Consider the following 15,538-nt stretch of genomic DNA (forward strand, 5'->3'; position numbering starts at 1 on the left):
CGTGCTCAGAAATTGGTTTTCATGTCCCTCGTAAAAAAGGGGTTTACTTGAATAATGTACAATGAAAGATCTATCACTTTGGTTGTACACGATTGGTACGTGCTTTTTCGCCAACAGTAATTCCTTGAATATCATTTCGTCATTTGAGTATATCAAAAAGCTTGTTATTGGTGCCTGAGGTGACCAAACCACAATGACCTTCAATATGCCACTAATTCCCCAGTAACCATGACGGCAAAAATGTGACAGTCAAATTTAGTTGTCAAAATTGTTAAACTACAAAATGAAATGGCTACAAGAGACAGCAATGAATTCAAGTATGCACTGAGAGACATCGCAGCTCATGCACCCAAATTGTCCAATCCGTATGGTACAACATACATCAAAACTGTCGTGTACAAAGAAATTATCCTTTTTGTTATCAACAGACCGAGTACGTTGTTCAGAATGGGCAAGAAAGTTGGCAAGCCTACCGGATGACAACTTGGAGGCATGTAAAGTAAAAAACGAGTACGCGCAGTTTTTAAGGATACAAGTGCGCAACAACTTTTTACATGGACCGTTTATGTCGCCACCCCCGGAAACCGCCACGTTATCGCCTCTTGCAGAAAACCTGGGGAATATGATGTCACAACAGGTACCTTAATGCCAATTATAATCACATTTTTAAGATTTTATTAGATTCCATACTTGCCAAGGACGGGACCGATTGCTCCAATGCTTCACCACGGATCACCAGATGGCAGGGCATTCGTTTCGACTAAACAAATCCCAGGAGGAGGAGTTCTATGTTATATGGCCGTGAGCCCGGAAGGTTTTGATTAACAATCGGTCATCTTTAAATAAATTTATTGTTTACAATCTTTTTTAATTACAATTTCTTTAAAACGTGTACACATTTAAGACTAATGTGTTTCATCACATATATAATTAAAGCAAGGAGTAAAAATGGAATAATTCTGCAGTGTATATAATAATATAATGAAGAAATTAGCATCTAATAAGCATTTAATCGAAACTGATCAGTTCGGCTGTTTGCGCATCTCCGTTCTGCTGTGGTTGGGGCACCTGCGGGCTCGCGGGCGGCGCGCCGGGCTGCTGAAAATGTTGCGGAATTCCGACGGGAGCCGCCGAATGCTGAGGTACGGCTCTCGCGTTTAGAGCGGGATGCGTAGGGGGCAGTCCCTGTTGGTGCGACAAACCGGTTTGCTGCGACGGTTGCTGTGGTAATCCGGGCGGCAGTCCTTGAGGGGCCAAACCGGGTTGAGGACCTTGCGTGGGCAAGCCGGGAGGAGGACCTTGGGCGGTATGGCCGGGCAGAGGTCCTTGAGGCTGCATATTTGGAGGCGGTCCTTGAGGCTGCATGTTTGGTGGCGGTCCTTGGGATGGTACGCCGGTTGGAGGGGCTTGGGGTGGCATGCCGGCTTGTGTTGGTAGACCTGGTGGCATTCCTGTTGGAAGGTTACATAATAACTACAAGGGCACTTGGGAACCAGTGATCTCATTTTTGTGTTGCCATATTTCACTTTCAGGGATACCAAAGGTTAACCTTTTTTGCGGTGCCACATTGTACTCCCAAGGTCATCAAAGGTAAATGAAATATCATATTTTATTTCCAAGGTCATCAAAGATCAATGACCTGATTTGTGACGTATCTTATTTCATTTCCAAGGTTCCCAAGGTCAATCACCTACTTTTTTGAGGTGTAAAATCCCATTTTCAAGGTCATCGACCCTATTTTTGCGGTGTTAAATGTTACTGCCTCATTTTTCCTGGCGTTAAATGTTTACATCACTAGAAAGAGAATACAAGATGCTTTTCAATTATGTGTCGCAAGATGGCGATCGCCCTCAAAAATAAATTATGAAGAAATTCCTTTTTCATTCCGAAACATACAATTCTTGAATAGTAAGGCCTGCAATACCCATCTCTTTCTGAATTTATGATGTACGAGTTTGTGTTTTACTTTTCCGGATTCCATCGACGGTGCCGAGGACATCCGGCAACCTGAGAATCGGCACCGTTGGTTTTTTATATTCGTATAATCGCAAGCTACATATTTCATATAGGTCATTTTGGTCCGGGAGAAAAAGGTAGTTTAGTACGATTTACCACCCCATTTGTAGTCGCGGTGCCAAGGGTTGCGGCAAGTTGCGCCCCGGCACCGTGACTTTTTCCGATAAAACTCATCCATATGCACCCTTTAGTACTCTTCTTGAACATCCGGGACAATAAAGTAGATTTTCCAAAAGTAAGGGGCGAATTTAATTTATTTTTAACTGCTTTCGGCAGGATTTTCGCCGGCACCGTTGTCGATTCTAATGCAACTTTTTATGACGTATCCTATGAAAATTATTAGAATCGTCCGGGCGTTCAAGGTATACTTTCCTACTGGGCTCTTGGACTAATATAAAAGTTGTTTAACATTTTATTTCCCATAATAAGGAAATATGTAGTTGTGTTTATTTCATAAAACAAATGAGTAACGAAAAATAATTGAATTTGTGTTAAATGACAGTGCACCTTTTCGATGCTATAACATGTTAGTACCCTTATTCAAGAAAATTTTTCAAAAAAATTTATTATAATTAGATCAATAACATTAATCCAGATATCCTACATCAGAATAAAACAAATGAACATGCACGTTTATTATTAAACCTTGAAGACAAAACGAAATTAGCAGCATAACCTATCACAAAAAGGTTGAAATTAATTTCTTCTACGTGTTACGTCATTGAAAAGAGAAAGAAAATCTCTAATCAAATGAGCATAATGAAAGTGTGCATTGCTATTTAAAAAATTCAATTGTTTTTCGCTATTCATTTGTTTTATGAAATAAAAACAATGGAATGCTGCCTTATTATGGGAAATGAAATGTTAAATAACTTTTATATAAAAAATGTTTGTATACATTGAATATTTACCGAGATATATACTATATTCCATACATAATGGGCACTCTGTATAGGAAATCAAAAATATGTTGCGAAATTTAATAATTTCAGAAAGTAAGTAATTACTTTTTCCCCCCAGACCGTTAACCCAAGAATTCTAGAAGACCTTTTAGTGAATATAGGTAGTTGCTAAAAAAAAGCTTTTTGGGTGTTTTTACCACCCCACAACTCTCGTAATTGTGTGCTGTAATAATAATCAGTGAAATTTTACGCCGCAACAAACGGGGTCATTGACCTTGAGTGTAAAATTTGAAATAGTCATTTGATGACCTTAGAAATAAAATATTACATTACAAAAATGGGGTCATTGACCTTCAAGACCTTGACAGTAAAATGTGGTACATCAAAAAGGGCTTTTGATCCTTGGCAACCTGACAGAGTATGACCCCTGTGACCATGAAAAAGTATGCCCTTTAACCTTGACCTACTATCCAAGGTTACAACCACGTGGCAGGAAACCTGTGAACTTCAACTTGACCTACTTTCCACCGTCACCACCCGGTGGCAAGTGACCTTGAACTTACCCAGGCTCTCCCCTGTTATACTTCCCATTTACAGAGCAGTTGATACAAGTTGATACATTTTTGACAAGAGGATGGACAACATGCTTACCTGCGACCATTGCCGGTGCCTGCAACGACGGATGCCCCATAGGTACTCCCTGCGGCCCTGGCATCATCATGGGCATGTCGTACGGATATGTACGATACCCAGTCGGAGGTCCGTACTGTGAATGAACGGGAGAACCTTTGTACGTCCCGTAACCCGATCCCATCAGGTACTGCTGCTTTTGCTGTTCCTGTCGCATCTGCATCTCGCGCTCCTGCTCCTGGACGCGTTGCAGGGCGAGCTGTCTTTGGTACTGCAAATACTCCTGCTTCTTTTTGCGCATAATGTCGAGCTTGTGCGCCATCTGCAGTTGCCGCAGCCGTTCCGCCTCTTCCGCCTGTCTGCGCAGCTTGTCCTTGTGTTCGTCTCGAAGCGCGTCGAGCGCCGCCCTCGCGTCCTTAACCTGCGTGAGCTTATCTTGCAATCTCTCGTAGTACAAACGGCTGTCGTCGTGCTGCTGAATGTAACGTAACAATTGCGAATGCATTGCAGTAATGTTTAAAAACAAAGTTTGAACGCTACTGTCGTTTGCTATCGATCGTCCGCGGCTCGAGTTGCTTTTCATTCGATTGATGAAAATTTCCACTTGCGACTTTAGCGTGTTGATAAAGTCGTGCAGCTCGCCATTCATCAATCCGTTCTCGTGGAATTTGGTTTCAGTGATTTGGACTGGAGCCGTAGCCGGAGCGGAAGGGCTTGTTGGACGATTCGCCTCTGGAGCGTCCGACTGGCGATTCTCCCAATAAGATCGATTGAGGTAGCGAGCTAACTCGGGACTGAGTACTTGACCTTCGGCCGGGGATGGTGTACGTTCAGGTTGGCGTGCTTCGACTAAAGTAATCAAATGAAAATTCTGTTATTCAGGCTACTTTTCATTGGCTTTTAGCAGATAGAATACTACAGAACTCATGAGCTACTCCAAGTTACAGTTGGAATAATATAACATCATTCTGCGAATATTCTCTGAATCAATTTGAAATTCTAAGGAAAACTTATAGAATCTTCCTTGAATTGAATATTTTTGTAATATACACTAATGTCTGAAGAATATTCTTTGTATACAGGGTGTTCCTAAAACGATTAGGGGCTAATTCTTTGGCTTATTTCATGACTAAAAGTTCATATAAACGTAGGTCCGCGAACTCTTCGTTACTGACCCGCAGGGTGTTATAATTTCGTTTTTTTAAGTTTTTTCTTTATATCTCCTGCAGTTTTGCTCAAATTCAGTCATGGTCAATGGTAGTGAGAATCTACAAGGTGTTGTATTTTCAGGGGTCATGTTCCATTTTCTACCCCTGGACTTTTTTTCGGTGAAAAAACAACACTCTGTAGATTCTCACTACCGTTAACATGACCAATAATGTAAGCCCTTCGGTGTAACTTATATTTCAAATTCGAGAAAAATATCTCTGCAAAGCTGCAAGAAATATAAAGAAAAAACTTTTTAACACTGACTGGTTCCACCCTGTATATACTACTTACGACGATGCACACATTTTTGAGAGTTGGCAACCGCGCAATTTCTAGGTGGGAAAAAGCTGCCTGCGCCATCTAAAAAGCACGTTTGGCATCTTGTTTTGAATGGCGGTCGTGAACGGCGCTCCATAAATGTTTGTTGTTATTTTGTGTTGTTTAGTAATTATTGCATTTCTTTATATCGTCTTTGTGTTTTGTATGCCGCATTTAATACTTTTTGTGTATTTCAATCTTTGTTTTTGAAATTGACTTGTTTTAACCGCAATGTAGAATGAAATGTTTAATACCGTTATGCTATTGTTTGTAATTGTTTACGTTTTTGGTGTAATGCTTGCTTAATTTATGTTTAATGATGTTGATTACTTGGTCTTGTCCCTGAAGTTGCATTCATATAAGTTTTGATCATTTTATTTTAATATGTGGAAATTACCGATTCGTTTGATGTATGTACTGACTTGTTGTTTGTAACTAACAATTTTCTACGTGAATGAAGCGGTCACGGGGGTGGTAAAAACTGTAGTCAAAATTGAGTTACAACACCTAATCCCATGATTGTCTTCGCCTTTCAACTGTAGGCTCGAAACCCCGAAACCAGGAGCGGGATTACGCTAATCAAAGCTCTTCAATTTAGAATCTATGTCCCATAAATGAGTGGCGATTCAATAATTTCCATATATCTTATTTGTAGTTAAATTTGCCTACAAGGCCATGTAATTTTCCATTTGGCTTGTAACAAAAAGACTATATTGCACCCAAGATGAGTCACATCCTGTGTATTCTTTCTTAAAATCTTGGTACCTGCTTACCTGACCCATAATTCCCAAAACTTGTTTTTAACCTATATGTTACATTGTTACCTCTTGAAGTTTACCTGCTACTTTTTGCGATGTTATAATTTTATGTTACGCATTCACATCATTACAAACAATTAATTTTACAACACAGTTTGATATGAATTTGACGGCTGGTTTTTTTATTGGTAAGTTCTTTTTTGGCCAGCCTATTTCTATTTTTATTCGGTGAACTACCATTTTCAAAGTTTATTTTTGCAATGTAATTTATTTCGACTTAAATTTCCGAGCTTGCACAATCTTAATAATTGTGATCATTATTGAACAAACTTTTCACAATTTAAGTGTTTTATTTTACGTTCCTTCCCTACTATGCTTCAGGTCAAAACGTTGTCTACAACTAACGTAAGGGGGCACCGCCTTAGGTGTTTTATCACGTGCCACTTTTCAAACCTTGTTTAGTTGTGGAGGGAATAGTCATTCGGGTGGCCATTTTTAAACGTTGCCGTTGACTCAGAGACTTGTTATAACTAGACCGCGCGTAACGTAGATTTTACTATAAACGCCTGTTGTCAAGATAGGATAGGCAACCAACTGTTCATCGCGGGGCAGACGTACGTTCTGCAGCTTGCTTTAGCCATGTTTATTCTAAATTTTAGTAGCAAAAAAAGATAACATATAGCTGTTAACTGATTTAATCGAATTTATTGGTATTTTATTTGAACTAAATTGGTATATAACTGCCTTATTCTAGTCCTAATTTGATTTATATGTGTATTTTGGTGGTGAACACGTATGGGAAAATATACTCTTAAAACCAAAGATGTAAGTAGTAAGATATGATTATTTAGCGGATTTTGATTCAATATATGCCTATCCAAAAACCCAAATGGGCTGTAACTGTTATTTATTTTTCTTAGACTGCTGATAACCATTTTGTTTACAACGCGGTGTGGTGTGGATTTAATGAAAAACCTGAGCACATTTCCAGCAATTTGGCAAATTTTTAATGCATCGCTTGATACGTGCAACAATCCTTCACGATTTTTTCTAGTTAAAAGCTTTGAATGACTCTCTGATGCGAATATCGCATCTCCACATATGGAACATTTAACAGACTTAGCTATTTTTCTTGTAACAAAACTTGAAATATACTTAGTGCCAGTAAGTACTTAGTTATGTCTATACCTAATAGGCAAATAGGTACCTACTGCCGTTGTCTTGCTGGTAAAGGATGTCGAATAATAGTTCTACGTTGTTTTAAGTGAATGGGAAAGTCGAAAACGCTCGGTAGTGCATTATTGTTTAACACCTTCTTCGGTACCTTTCTAAAATCGGCTTCATTCCCCACAAATGCAGTATGGTGGGAGTAAATTTTTGTCTTCGAATGGCTCTGATCCATTGGCCCTTTAAACCTTTATCCGTTGAAAATCAGCACATTATTTAAAAATTTATCGACAGAGTACATGTTGATAGGCACGAGTTAACCTAAGTTTCTTGGTTTATTCTCAACAGAAATTTATCTGTTCACTAATTCGAGCTAATCACGAGAATGATTAATGAACGGAACATCTAAAATAACAGCTTATTTCATTATATTGCATAAATCATCTCAGCCATTTTTGCCCCGCGGTGCATTGTGTGTTGCATACTGTGTCGACAACACCTTAGATACGTTAAGCGCAGTCTAGTTATAGCAAGTCTCTGCGTTGACTTTATTTCCGTGTTCTTGTAGTGTGAAGTTAGCGTTGAACCTGGGGGGTTAAGTACACTACAACACCCTGTAGATCATTAACGAAGTGTTTGCGGGCCTATGTTTATATAACTTTTAGTCATAAAATAAGCCCCTATATTTACATCACATTTAGAAACACCTTGTATACATGATGTCAATTTTTCGAGTGCCACTATGGGGATCTCGCTTATCTTAAGAGATAGAAGGCAAATTTGCAAATTTTCGTGCTGAATATTAATCTGAAAATAAATTTAAAATATCTTCAATAGTCGCAAAAACACGAAAATGTCTGATTTTTTCATGATAAATTAATCGTACTAGACAAATCAAAACATTATTGGGACACTTTTTATTAGTGGAGACATCCCGTTTTTAATAATTTTCAAAACAAGTGGCAGGTTTATTTTTTCTTATGGACGCCATTTTGGTTTTTCACATTTTGAGATCATGTCTTTTTTCTCTTTACAACGATCTATCACACATGGTGGTTCAGTATCACATTTTTCATAAAAACACCATTTTTCATTTTTTGCAAAAAGTGCTTTGGAAAAACAAAACGTTCTTTTGTTGTAAACAAAATTTTTGACAGTTTGACATTTGACATTTACGTTTGTGCTAGGTAGTTTTATGGCGAAAATGGCTTTTCCAAGTCCACAACAAAGAGATATTGTACAAATTTACTATACTTCACATAGAAATCCCCATCGGGGCTTCTGTAGCATATTTGCACGTTATCCAGAGCGACAAACACCTAGTTTGAAGTATATTCTTCTGCTGGGCAAATATGATTCGTTTAAAAGCTCTAGACGACAATTTGGCGAAGAGCCCGATGAATATGATCGAGTTTCGTGTTTATGGAGTTGTTGCAAAGTTTACTAATGAATGAGAAAGATCGCTTGAACAATGATAATTTAAACATAGGAACAGTTAGGGTGGAATTTTACTATTTAATATTGTACTTATCAAAAAACAGAGAAGAGTGAACAAACCCTTTTTCCATCATTTTGAGCCAGCCTAGCATTGATAAGGTATGTGAGATTGGTTTAAACTTTCTATATTCCTGGATTATTCTCGGAGTATGCCTACAAACGCAGACCTGTGTGGCGCAGTGGTGTGGACGCTCGACTGCGGTACTAAGGGTATGAGTATGGATATTTGTAAATATATATAGTCGGTTGGAACCCCGCCCACTTAAAAATAAAGACCAAAAAAATAAAATAAAAAAACAATAGGTATATTAGGAGATCTTGGTATCCTGCTTGATGCCTTCGTTTTGCCTCAACTTAGTCAGAGTCGCCAAATTAATTTGTCCGATAACAGCTTTTACACACACATTTGTCCAGATACGATTCTTTCTTACATCGATTTCAAATTAAATATTTCCTTATTTATGCGTTCCCCGAATTTCAGACACTCCTAGCGTTTTCATGCAAGGCTGACATTTTAATTAATGTTTCTTTGGCTCTTGTTGAATCAAACGCAACTCTGTGTGATGTGTGGGGTATTTGGATTGGCCACCCAATATCCAAGCAATATGAATTTATTGTAATGTTTGTTCTTTTTATGGTATGTTAAGAAAAGTAATTCTTTAGGAATTCCAGTAGAGCTTATGATTTGACAGTTAATAAATTTACTTGACCATTATTCCAATATTATTAATTAATTAATTAATCAATCACTAATTATTAATATGTATTCATGGTTTAAAACAATTAATTTAAGTTTAATATTCATTGGTTGTCTGGTTTTTCTTGGTTAGTTCTTTTTTTCCCAGCCTATTTTTAAATTTGTACTTGGTGTATTACCATTTTCACAATTTATTCTTGCAATTTAATTCTGATTAAGCATCATATCTTGTAACAACTTTTAAAAACTGTGCCCTGTCGTTTATAATAATTGGTCTAGATGGCGGAAGTTACCAGAACTTTAATGTTAGGGATTGTTCCACCTGTTTGGAAATATCTGTATATATTTTTATAAAACATGACAGTACTATGAAGTTAGGTTATAAAAAGTTACAGCTACCTATTCAGATTTTATTTGTCAATTTTTTTAAGTTGGCAGCAAATTTGCCCAAAAATGGCGGATGATTGCGGTACTTTCTATATCTAGTGACTTTAAGACTGTTGTGTTGTGTTGCGCTCCCTATTGTTGATCACAATGATACAAGAGATACAATTAAATTATCATGAAGCAGTCTCCATTTGATTCATGGGTGATCTAGGTCTTACCACAGTTTTTTTAAGGTAAGTATTCCAAAAACTGGTCACTGTACTTTGATAGACGTCTACATCGCTAACTGTTACTAATGTTCAACAGTCTGTAGTATTTTATCTATCTTTTTTGGTTACCAAGCTCAATTTTTCGGCATACCTTACCTTTGACGGCCGCTACAGGTGCCACAATTGATGGTTTAAATTTTTCCTTAGCTTCTGCTTCGGACTGACTCAACGCAAGCGCCAATTGCAGCTCCTCTTCTTCGCGCAGTTCCTCTTCTGATTTGCGAGGAGGTAGCTAAACAAAGAAGATTTTGTTCTGCTTCACAGCAACACGAGCAAATTTACCTGGCTTTGCTGCGACAACGAACTGTTGAGATATTCCGCCGGCAATTCCGAATCGTCTTGCTTCGCAATTGAAACTTTTTTCGCGACCGTTGACGGTTTGGTAACTTGCTCATAGCAGGCGTCACAGACACGGACCTAAATCAAAGGATACAAACAGGCGAAAAACCACGAACTTACAGACCTCTCTCTCGATACCAAACTGTGGCAATGCGATTTGCTTCTGCGAACACTGATGGCAAAACACCTGCCCGCAGTTGCGACAGTGATGCTTGCGTGATATTAAACTGAAACCGGAACGACACCGATGGCAGACCTCACCGTCGACCCATTCGGGCGCAGAATCCGCAGTGAACATCGCGTCGCTCTCGCGCAGCGTCGGGAACTTGTAGCCTTCCGCTTTCATTAAATTCATCACATCCTGCGACCAATGACGTTTAGAACTCTAAAAATGATCCAATTGAGGTACCTTTAAGGCGCTATGTCTCGGATTCTTTCGAAAGGCGAAAGTCCACGTTTGAATCAGCTCTAGCAGTTTCTGGCGCACGTTTTCGTGTTGGGTTGTTTTGGCCAGATCGTGCAGCATGTCACAGTTGACTTTCAAAGTCAGCTCCTCGTGAATTACATTTCCTACAGGTATAGTGTGCCGGTATTTATGTTACGTGACGATTTCCCTTACCACAGTTTTTGACTAGACTTTCTAACACCTGAAGTGCGTACAGCGCTGTATGGGGATTCGGAGCGTATAGTTTCTTCTTAATTGAGGCCATAACCTGTTTCGGTCTGTAAAGTAATGAATGCAAATAATATTTTATTATGTGGAAGTTATCCCATATGCTCCATATGGCCAATAGCAACCAACCTTTTTGTTTTGGTCCATAGTGAAGAAAATGAGAGTAAAAGCTAATGGTTTTAAAGTAAGCACCTCGTTAAGTTGCTTAAGAATATTTTCTTTTTTTTTTAATTGTTTAGTTAAATACTTTTTTTTCTCTTCTAGTAATACATGTAGTAATGGGGTTAAGTGGAAGAGCAGGCTGTGGCATTGCCGCAGTACTGAACTTCACCCTTAATTTTGATGTACTGGAATAAATCTTTGTTTTATTTTTAAATAATAAAGGTAATATTATTATTATTATTATTAAAAGAAACATTGCAGTCAAAGCTTACTATGCGGAATTTGATACCATAATTTGTGATGTAACATACCAGACACTTTTTGAATTTTATCGTTCCCGCTTTTATGCTACGCCACTGAAAACGTTTTTGCAGGAAATGAACCAATTCAAATTGCACAAGGACGAAGGATCGTAAGTGAATCCGCGTCAAGCTTTTCAGGTGTAGAGAGAAGGAGAATGTGAAAGGGAACATAGATAGCTTTTGGTAGTATGTGTTTGATTCGCAAATACAGGTAAACGTATCCTTGATTTTTTCCCTCGTTTTTTCCTTTGTAATTACTGTAATTAGCATAGAATGTAGGGCACGCATGTTAAACACGCGGCCGCACGGGGCCCTCCGTTCTCAAACCTGCGGCCTGTCACGCAAATTATAAAATTTAACTGCACCGTGTGTCCTATTTTGATTGAGATACTTTATAAGGACAGTGGCGACAACTTATCATAATCCGCCATATTGGAGCTAAAAAATTGATTGTAGGATCAATATACCTTGTCATGTCAAATTGTGACCGTAGAATAATAAATGTCAGTTTCATTTAAGTAAAGATTCTCGTTCAAAACTAACGGCGCAGAAATGATCGTTTAAAACTTTGCAGGACAACCTATGGGACAACTACTGCCTCCCAAATTCAAAAAATATATGGAAAACGGTATAATAACTATAAAATATGGTGCAATATCCAAAATGTACATATTATACAACGTGGCAATGCGGCAAGTGTAATGGGGACGCTTCCAACTGCGATCCCCATGGAAGAAATTTATTATTTATTATGAATGTTTGATCTTTAGAAATGTTTAATTTTTCATTTGTTTAAACAAAATTGACATACTTATTGTAAAGGTAACCATTAATCATTAAATTGTGTTTGACATTTCAGTGTGTTCTGTCACTTCTTGTCCCTTGTCGCGTGTTTCTCCTTCCGGTATAAAAAGTATTACTTTAGTCCCTTTAAATGGAAGACAAAACACGTTGATCTTGTCCACGGAGTATAAGAGATCAAAATTCCTTGTGCTTCAGCAATCATCAATTCAATTCAAGCGTATTTATGATCACAATTGCGTTATCCATAACCTCGTCCATAACCATAATTGAATTTGCTGCTAAATTTCAGATAAGCTGCTTTTCTAACCACTTTTATATCTAAACTCATTTGGTAGTTAGGGCTTCTGAAAAATTTTTTACGTCAATTACCAGTAGTAAGGTTAGGCACAGTTTTACATCTAAAAGCACTTTAAGCGAATATACCAATTTACATACCTTATAATATCGTAAATCCAAGCTATATCCTCGACTATATGCGTCTTCAAAAGTCGAGTTTATATAAAACTGGAGACCGAAAACGTAAAATAAAGCAAATACAAGAAGCAAAGTGTAAACTAGTAACGTGAAGCCGTGACAATTACAGGTGACACTGTCAAAACAGTATAATTAATAATTATAGCACGGAGTATACCGCGTCGTTTTGGATCCTTTCTATTGGCCAGTTTGGAATTTAGCTCCAACATGGCGACCGGAACCAACGACCAATCAAAAAAGAGATACCCTGTTGTCGCCACTGTCTATAAAGTCACTGTAGGTTGAGACTGCTGTGTATCTCGGCTATTTTTAAAGATAGAGACTTGCGGTTTTCGCGAACCTGTGATACTTTTTTGTGAAACCACAGACAGAATCAATCTAGCTTCGTTTGTTTCTGAGATGGTGCCGCCATGGGGCATGGATATTTGTAAATGTATAATGGCTTGGGTTGGTAGAGCCGCCTGAAATCCCGCCCACTCAAAAATAAAGCCAACATAAATAATTAATAAATAAAAAACGAAAAGTTTGACAATTTGGGACGTTATCAGATCTTACTACCAATAAGATTTAAAAAAAGGCAAAAACGGTCTATTTTAGATATTGTTACGTAGAATCCAGTGGCGTAGTAAAAAAAACTTTTGGACCACCGTTTCTGAGGTTTGATCCGAAGTTGGTATTTTTTAAATGCAACACCCTGTATATTTTAACGTCAATTTTTTTTGTGTTCTTTTTCCTATTATATTGATGTATCACAACCTGTATATTGTTTTAATTTGAGCGATGAAAATCAATAAAAACCGTATTTTTTACTCTTTTTAAATAGTAAGCCATGGATTCATCAATTTTATTTTTTATTATATCCATGGTAACTAAGGCAGCCGATATCAATCAATAAAAATGGCTGACGATAGAAACATGTCATTTCAAAATTTTGAAAAATATGATAATATAATAAAAAAAAATATAGGATGATACATCAATGTAATCACGAAAAAGAATTCAAAAAATTGTACGTTAAAGTATACAGTGTTACATTTAAAAGATACCAAGTTTGGGTCAAATCTCAGAAATCCCTGAACATACCCCTATATTGTTATGATGAAACAGGTTACGTCCTGGCTTAAACGGCAAACGCCCATAGTCTTCGCACAGTGAGCCTTTTGCGTGAATGGGATCCGTTGCATAACCGTCTTTGTAAATAATTTCATATCAGTGAAAGATAGCGGTACAATATTTTAATTACCTGTGTAAAGTCACGATTAAGAGGGAAATAAAATTCTCCTGTGTTGTTGTAGCAGTTGAAAAGTATTATACCTAATGTGAAATTGTAAAAGAACAAAGTGAGTACATATTTTGGAAGGTTTTCAATACTTAGCCCTTTTTTCCCTCCTTGTAATCAATGAAGTCTCTAGAGCTGTTCCTGTGTGATTAAGAGGGCAACGCTATTTTGAATTTAGATCTGATTGTTTTTGTTATTAACGTTTTAATTAAATATCACTCTCCCCATATCTTGCATTTTATTTATTGTTTGTATATCCTTTTCAGCACCTCCTCAAGCAACTCGGCAATGATTTAGCGTAAACCCTTCTCCCTAATCTGTTAAAATGCTGCAAAATCCCTGCGAAATAATACTGTCACAATTCCCAATAGTGCTTAACCCCTCGCATAAACCTTTAACTCCTAACTTTGTAGAAAAATGGAACACACAGTTAAGATTGCGCTCTTTGTGAACGTTAAACTCAGACTAAAGCTTTATGTGTCACTACGGGAAACTCACATAAGAGTTCCAGAAGGTGAAAGACAATAACGTAATTACTATGACACACGAAAATGTGATTAATGTCAAATGAAGGGGTGGAATTATTAACAAATACAAGAAACTTACTGAACATCATCTTGGCGAACAAGATCGCATATTTGTAGAATGGTGTTCCATTCCGGTTCCATCAAAATGTTGCTGGTTGCCTTATCTAGGGCAGATTTTCGTGTCCGAAATAAATAATGAAATCATATAAACTTACCCAAAAGCTTGTCGAAGCCGGTGGTGCGAAACATTTTGCCGTGTAGTATTTAGATACAATGAATCACCTTTTGTTGTCCCCTAAAATCAAGTTCAGTAATTCGGTAAACAGCTGATTTTGATAACCCAACCTGACTCACCAATTTATTATGGGATCCAATTCTCATAATCTGCGTTCTCATTTTAGCTAATTTTGTTTTCGTACAGGGTATCTCACAATTTTCAGAATCATTTGTTGCTCGAGAAGTTAAATTTAAATTAATTCGTTAGGACAAACACAAAAAAAAAGAAATTTAACATAGCGGTTACAGGCGTATGAAAAGAACATTCTTAAATAAATGAATACCAAAAGTGTTTTCTCTTTTAAAAATACATATAATGAAGGGTTTATACAAATCAATTCACTATCATTAGATTATCAAGAAATAGCCAATAGAAACAAAGGTATGGTTTCGTTGGTTAGTGACGCCTTTGCTGTTAATTTAATATCTACAATTGGCATCAGAAGTTTTAAATACTACGACAGGTGGACGGCCGGGGGAACATATATCTAGGAATGATAACGTTCTTATTAAAGGCGCGGGAACGATTCTACTGGGTAAATTGCAAACACAAGCAAGGGGACACAAGGACAAAAGAAAGCACCATTTGAGGCAATATAATCCGTTTGAAAGAATAGCTATTGACATTATCTAAAGGCGGTCGGTGAACGAGGTTTCTATTGCTGGCGTAATATCTAGATTAAATCGATTTTATTTACAATATACACATGTGGACATGAAGACGCGGTGAGCGCTGTCCACAGAGGACACGGAGTGAGTTGACGTGCTGCGCTTTGAATCGGCTGCGAAGAAAGCACCATTTGAGGCAATATGCCGTGGGTAATCCGTTTGAAAGAATAGCTATTGACATTG

General features: G+C 37.6%; 2 protein-coding genes across 3 annotated transcripts; one reads left to right on the top strand and one right to left on the bottom strand.

Annotated features, from left to right (window-relative positions):
* The first annotated feature begins 136 nt into the window (after nt 1-136).
* LOC116178650 lies at nt 137-861 on the top strand. Its single transcript, XM_031498215.1, has 3 exons — nt 137-370; nt 429-637; nt 682-861. Exons 1-3 carry the CDS (start codon nt 289-291, stop codon nt 823-825), a joined length of 435 nt encoding a protein of 144 aa, XP_031354075.1. The 5' UTR covers nt 137-288; the 3' UTR covers nt 826-861.
* Nucleotides 835-14,760, bottom strand: LOC116178644 (hepatocyte growth factor-regulated tyrosine kinase substrate). 2 transcript variants are annotated; one of them, XM_031498206.1, is made up of 10 exons: nt 14,490-14,574; nt 13,848-14,222; nt 13,688-13,794; nt 10,809-10,912; nt 10,599-10,759; nt 10,314-10,550; nt 10,133-10,267; nt 9,947-10,082; nt 3,570-4,397; nt 835-1,451 (listed from the first exon to the last, which is right to left on the bottom strand). In XM_031498206.1, the coding sequence occupies exons 4-10, from the start codon at nt 10,897-10,899 to the stop codon at nt 1,009-1,011; spliced, it is 2,031 nt and encodes a 676-aa protein (XP_031354066.1). In that variant the 5' UTR covers nt 10,900-10,912; nt 13,688-13,794; nt 13,848-14,222; nt 14,490-14,574; the 3' UTR covers nt 835-1,008. The 2 variants fall into 2 exon arrangements, with proteins under 2 accessions (XP_031354066.1, XP_031354065.1); XM_031498205.1 differs by lacking the exons at nt 13,688-13,794; nt 13,848-14,222 and adding an exon at nt 14,626-14,760.
* Nucleotides 14,761-15,538: the final 778 nt, after the last annotated feature.

This window comes from Photinus pyralis, unplaced genomic scaffold, assembly GCF_008802855.1.
Source record: "Photinus pyralis isolate 1611_PpyrPB1 unplaced genomic scaffold, Ppyr1.3 Ppyr1.4_LG8, whole genome shotgun sequence".
In the NCBI taxonomy this organism is placed as follows: Eukaryota; Metazoa; Arthropoda; class Insecta; order Coleoptera; family Lampyridae; genus Photinus; species Photinus pyralis.

Bases quoted from the DNA above. Each gene is read 5' to 3' on its own strand.
- LOC116178650 (XM_031498215.1), top strand. From the start codon at position 289: ATGGCTACAAGAGACAGCAATGAATTCAAGTATGCACTGAGAGACATC. The intron at 371-428 runs GTACAACATACA...TGTTATCAACAG, and splicing joins CAAATTGTCCAATCCGTATG to ACCGAGTACGTTGTTCAGAA. The intron at 638-681 runs GTACCTTAATGC...AGATTTTATTAG, and splicing joins GGAATATGATGTCACAACAG to ATTCCATACTTGCCAAGGAC.
- LOC116178644 (XM_031498205.1), bottom strand. From the start codon at position 14,659: ATGTTTCGCACCACCGGCTTCGACAAGCTTTTGG. The intron at 10,913-14,489 runs GTAAGTTTCTTG...ATTACTTTACAG, and splicing joins GTTCGCCAAGATGATGTTCA to ACCGAAACAGGTTATGGCCT. The intron at 10,760-10,808 runs GTAAGGGAAATC...CTATACCTGTAG, and splicing joins AAGTCTAGTCAAAAACTGTG to GAAATGTAATTCACGAGGAG.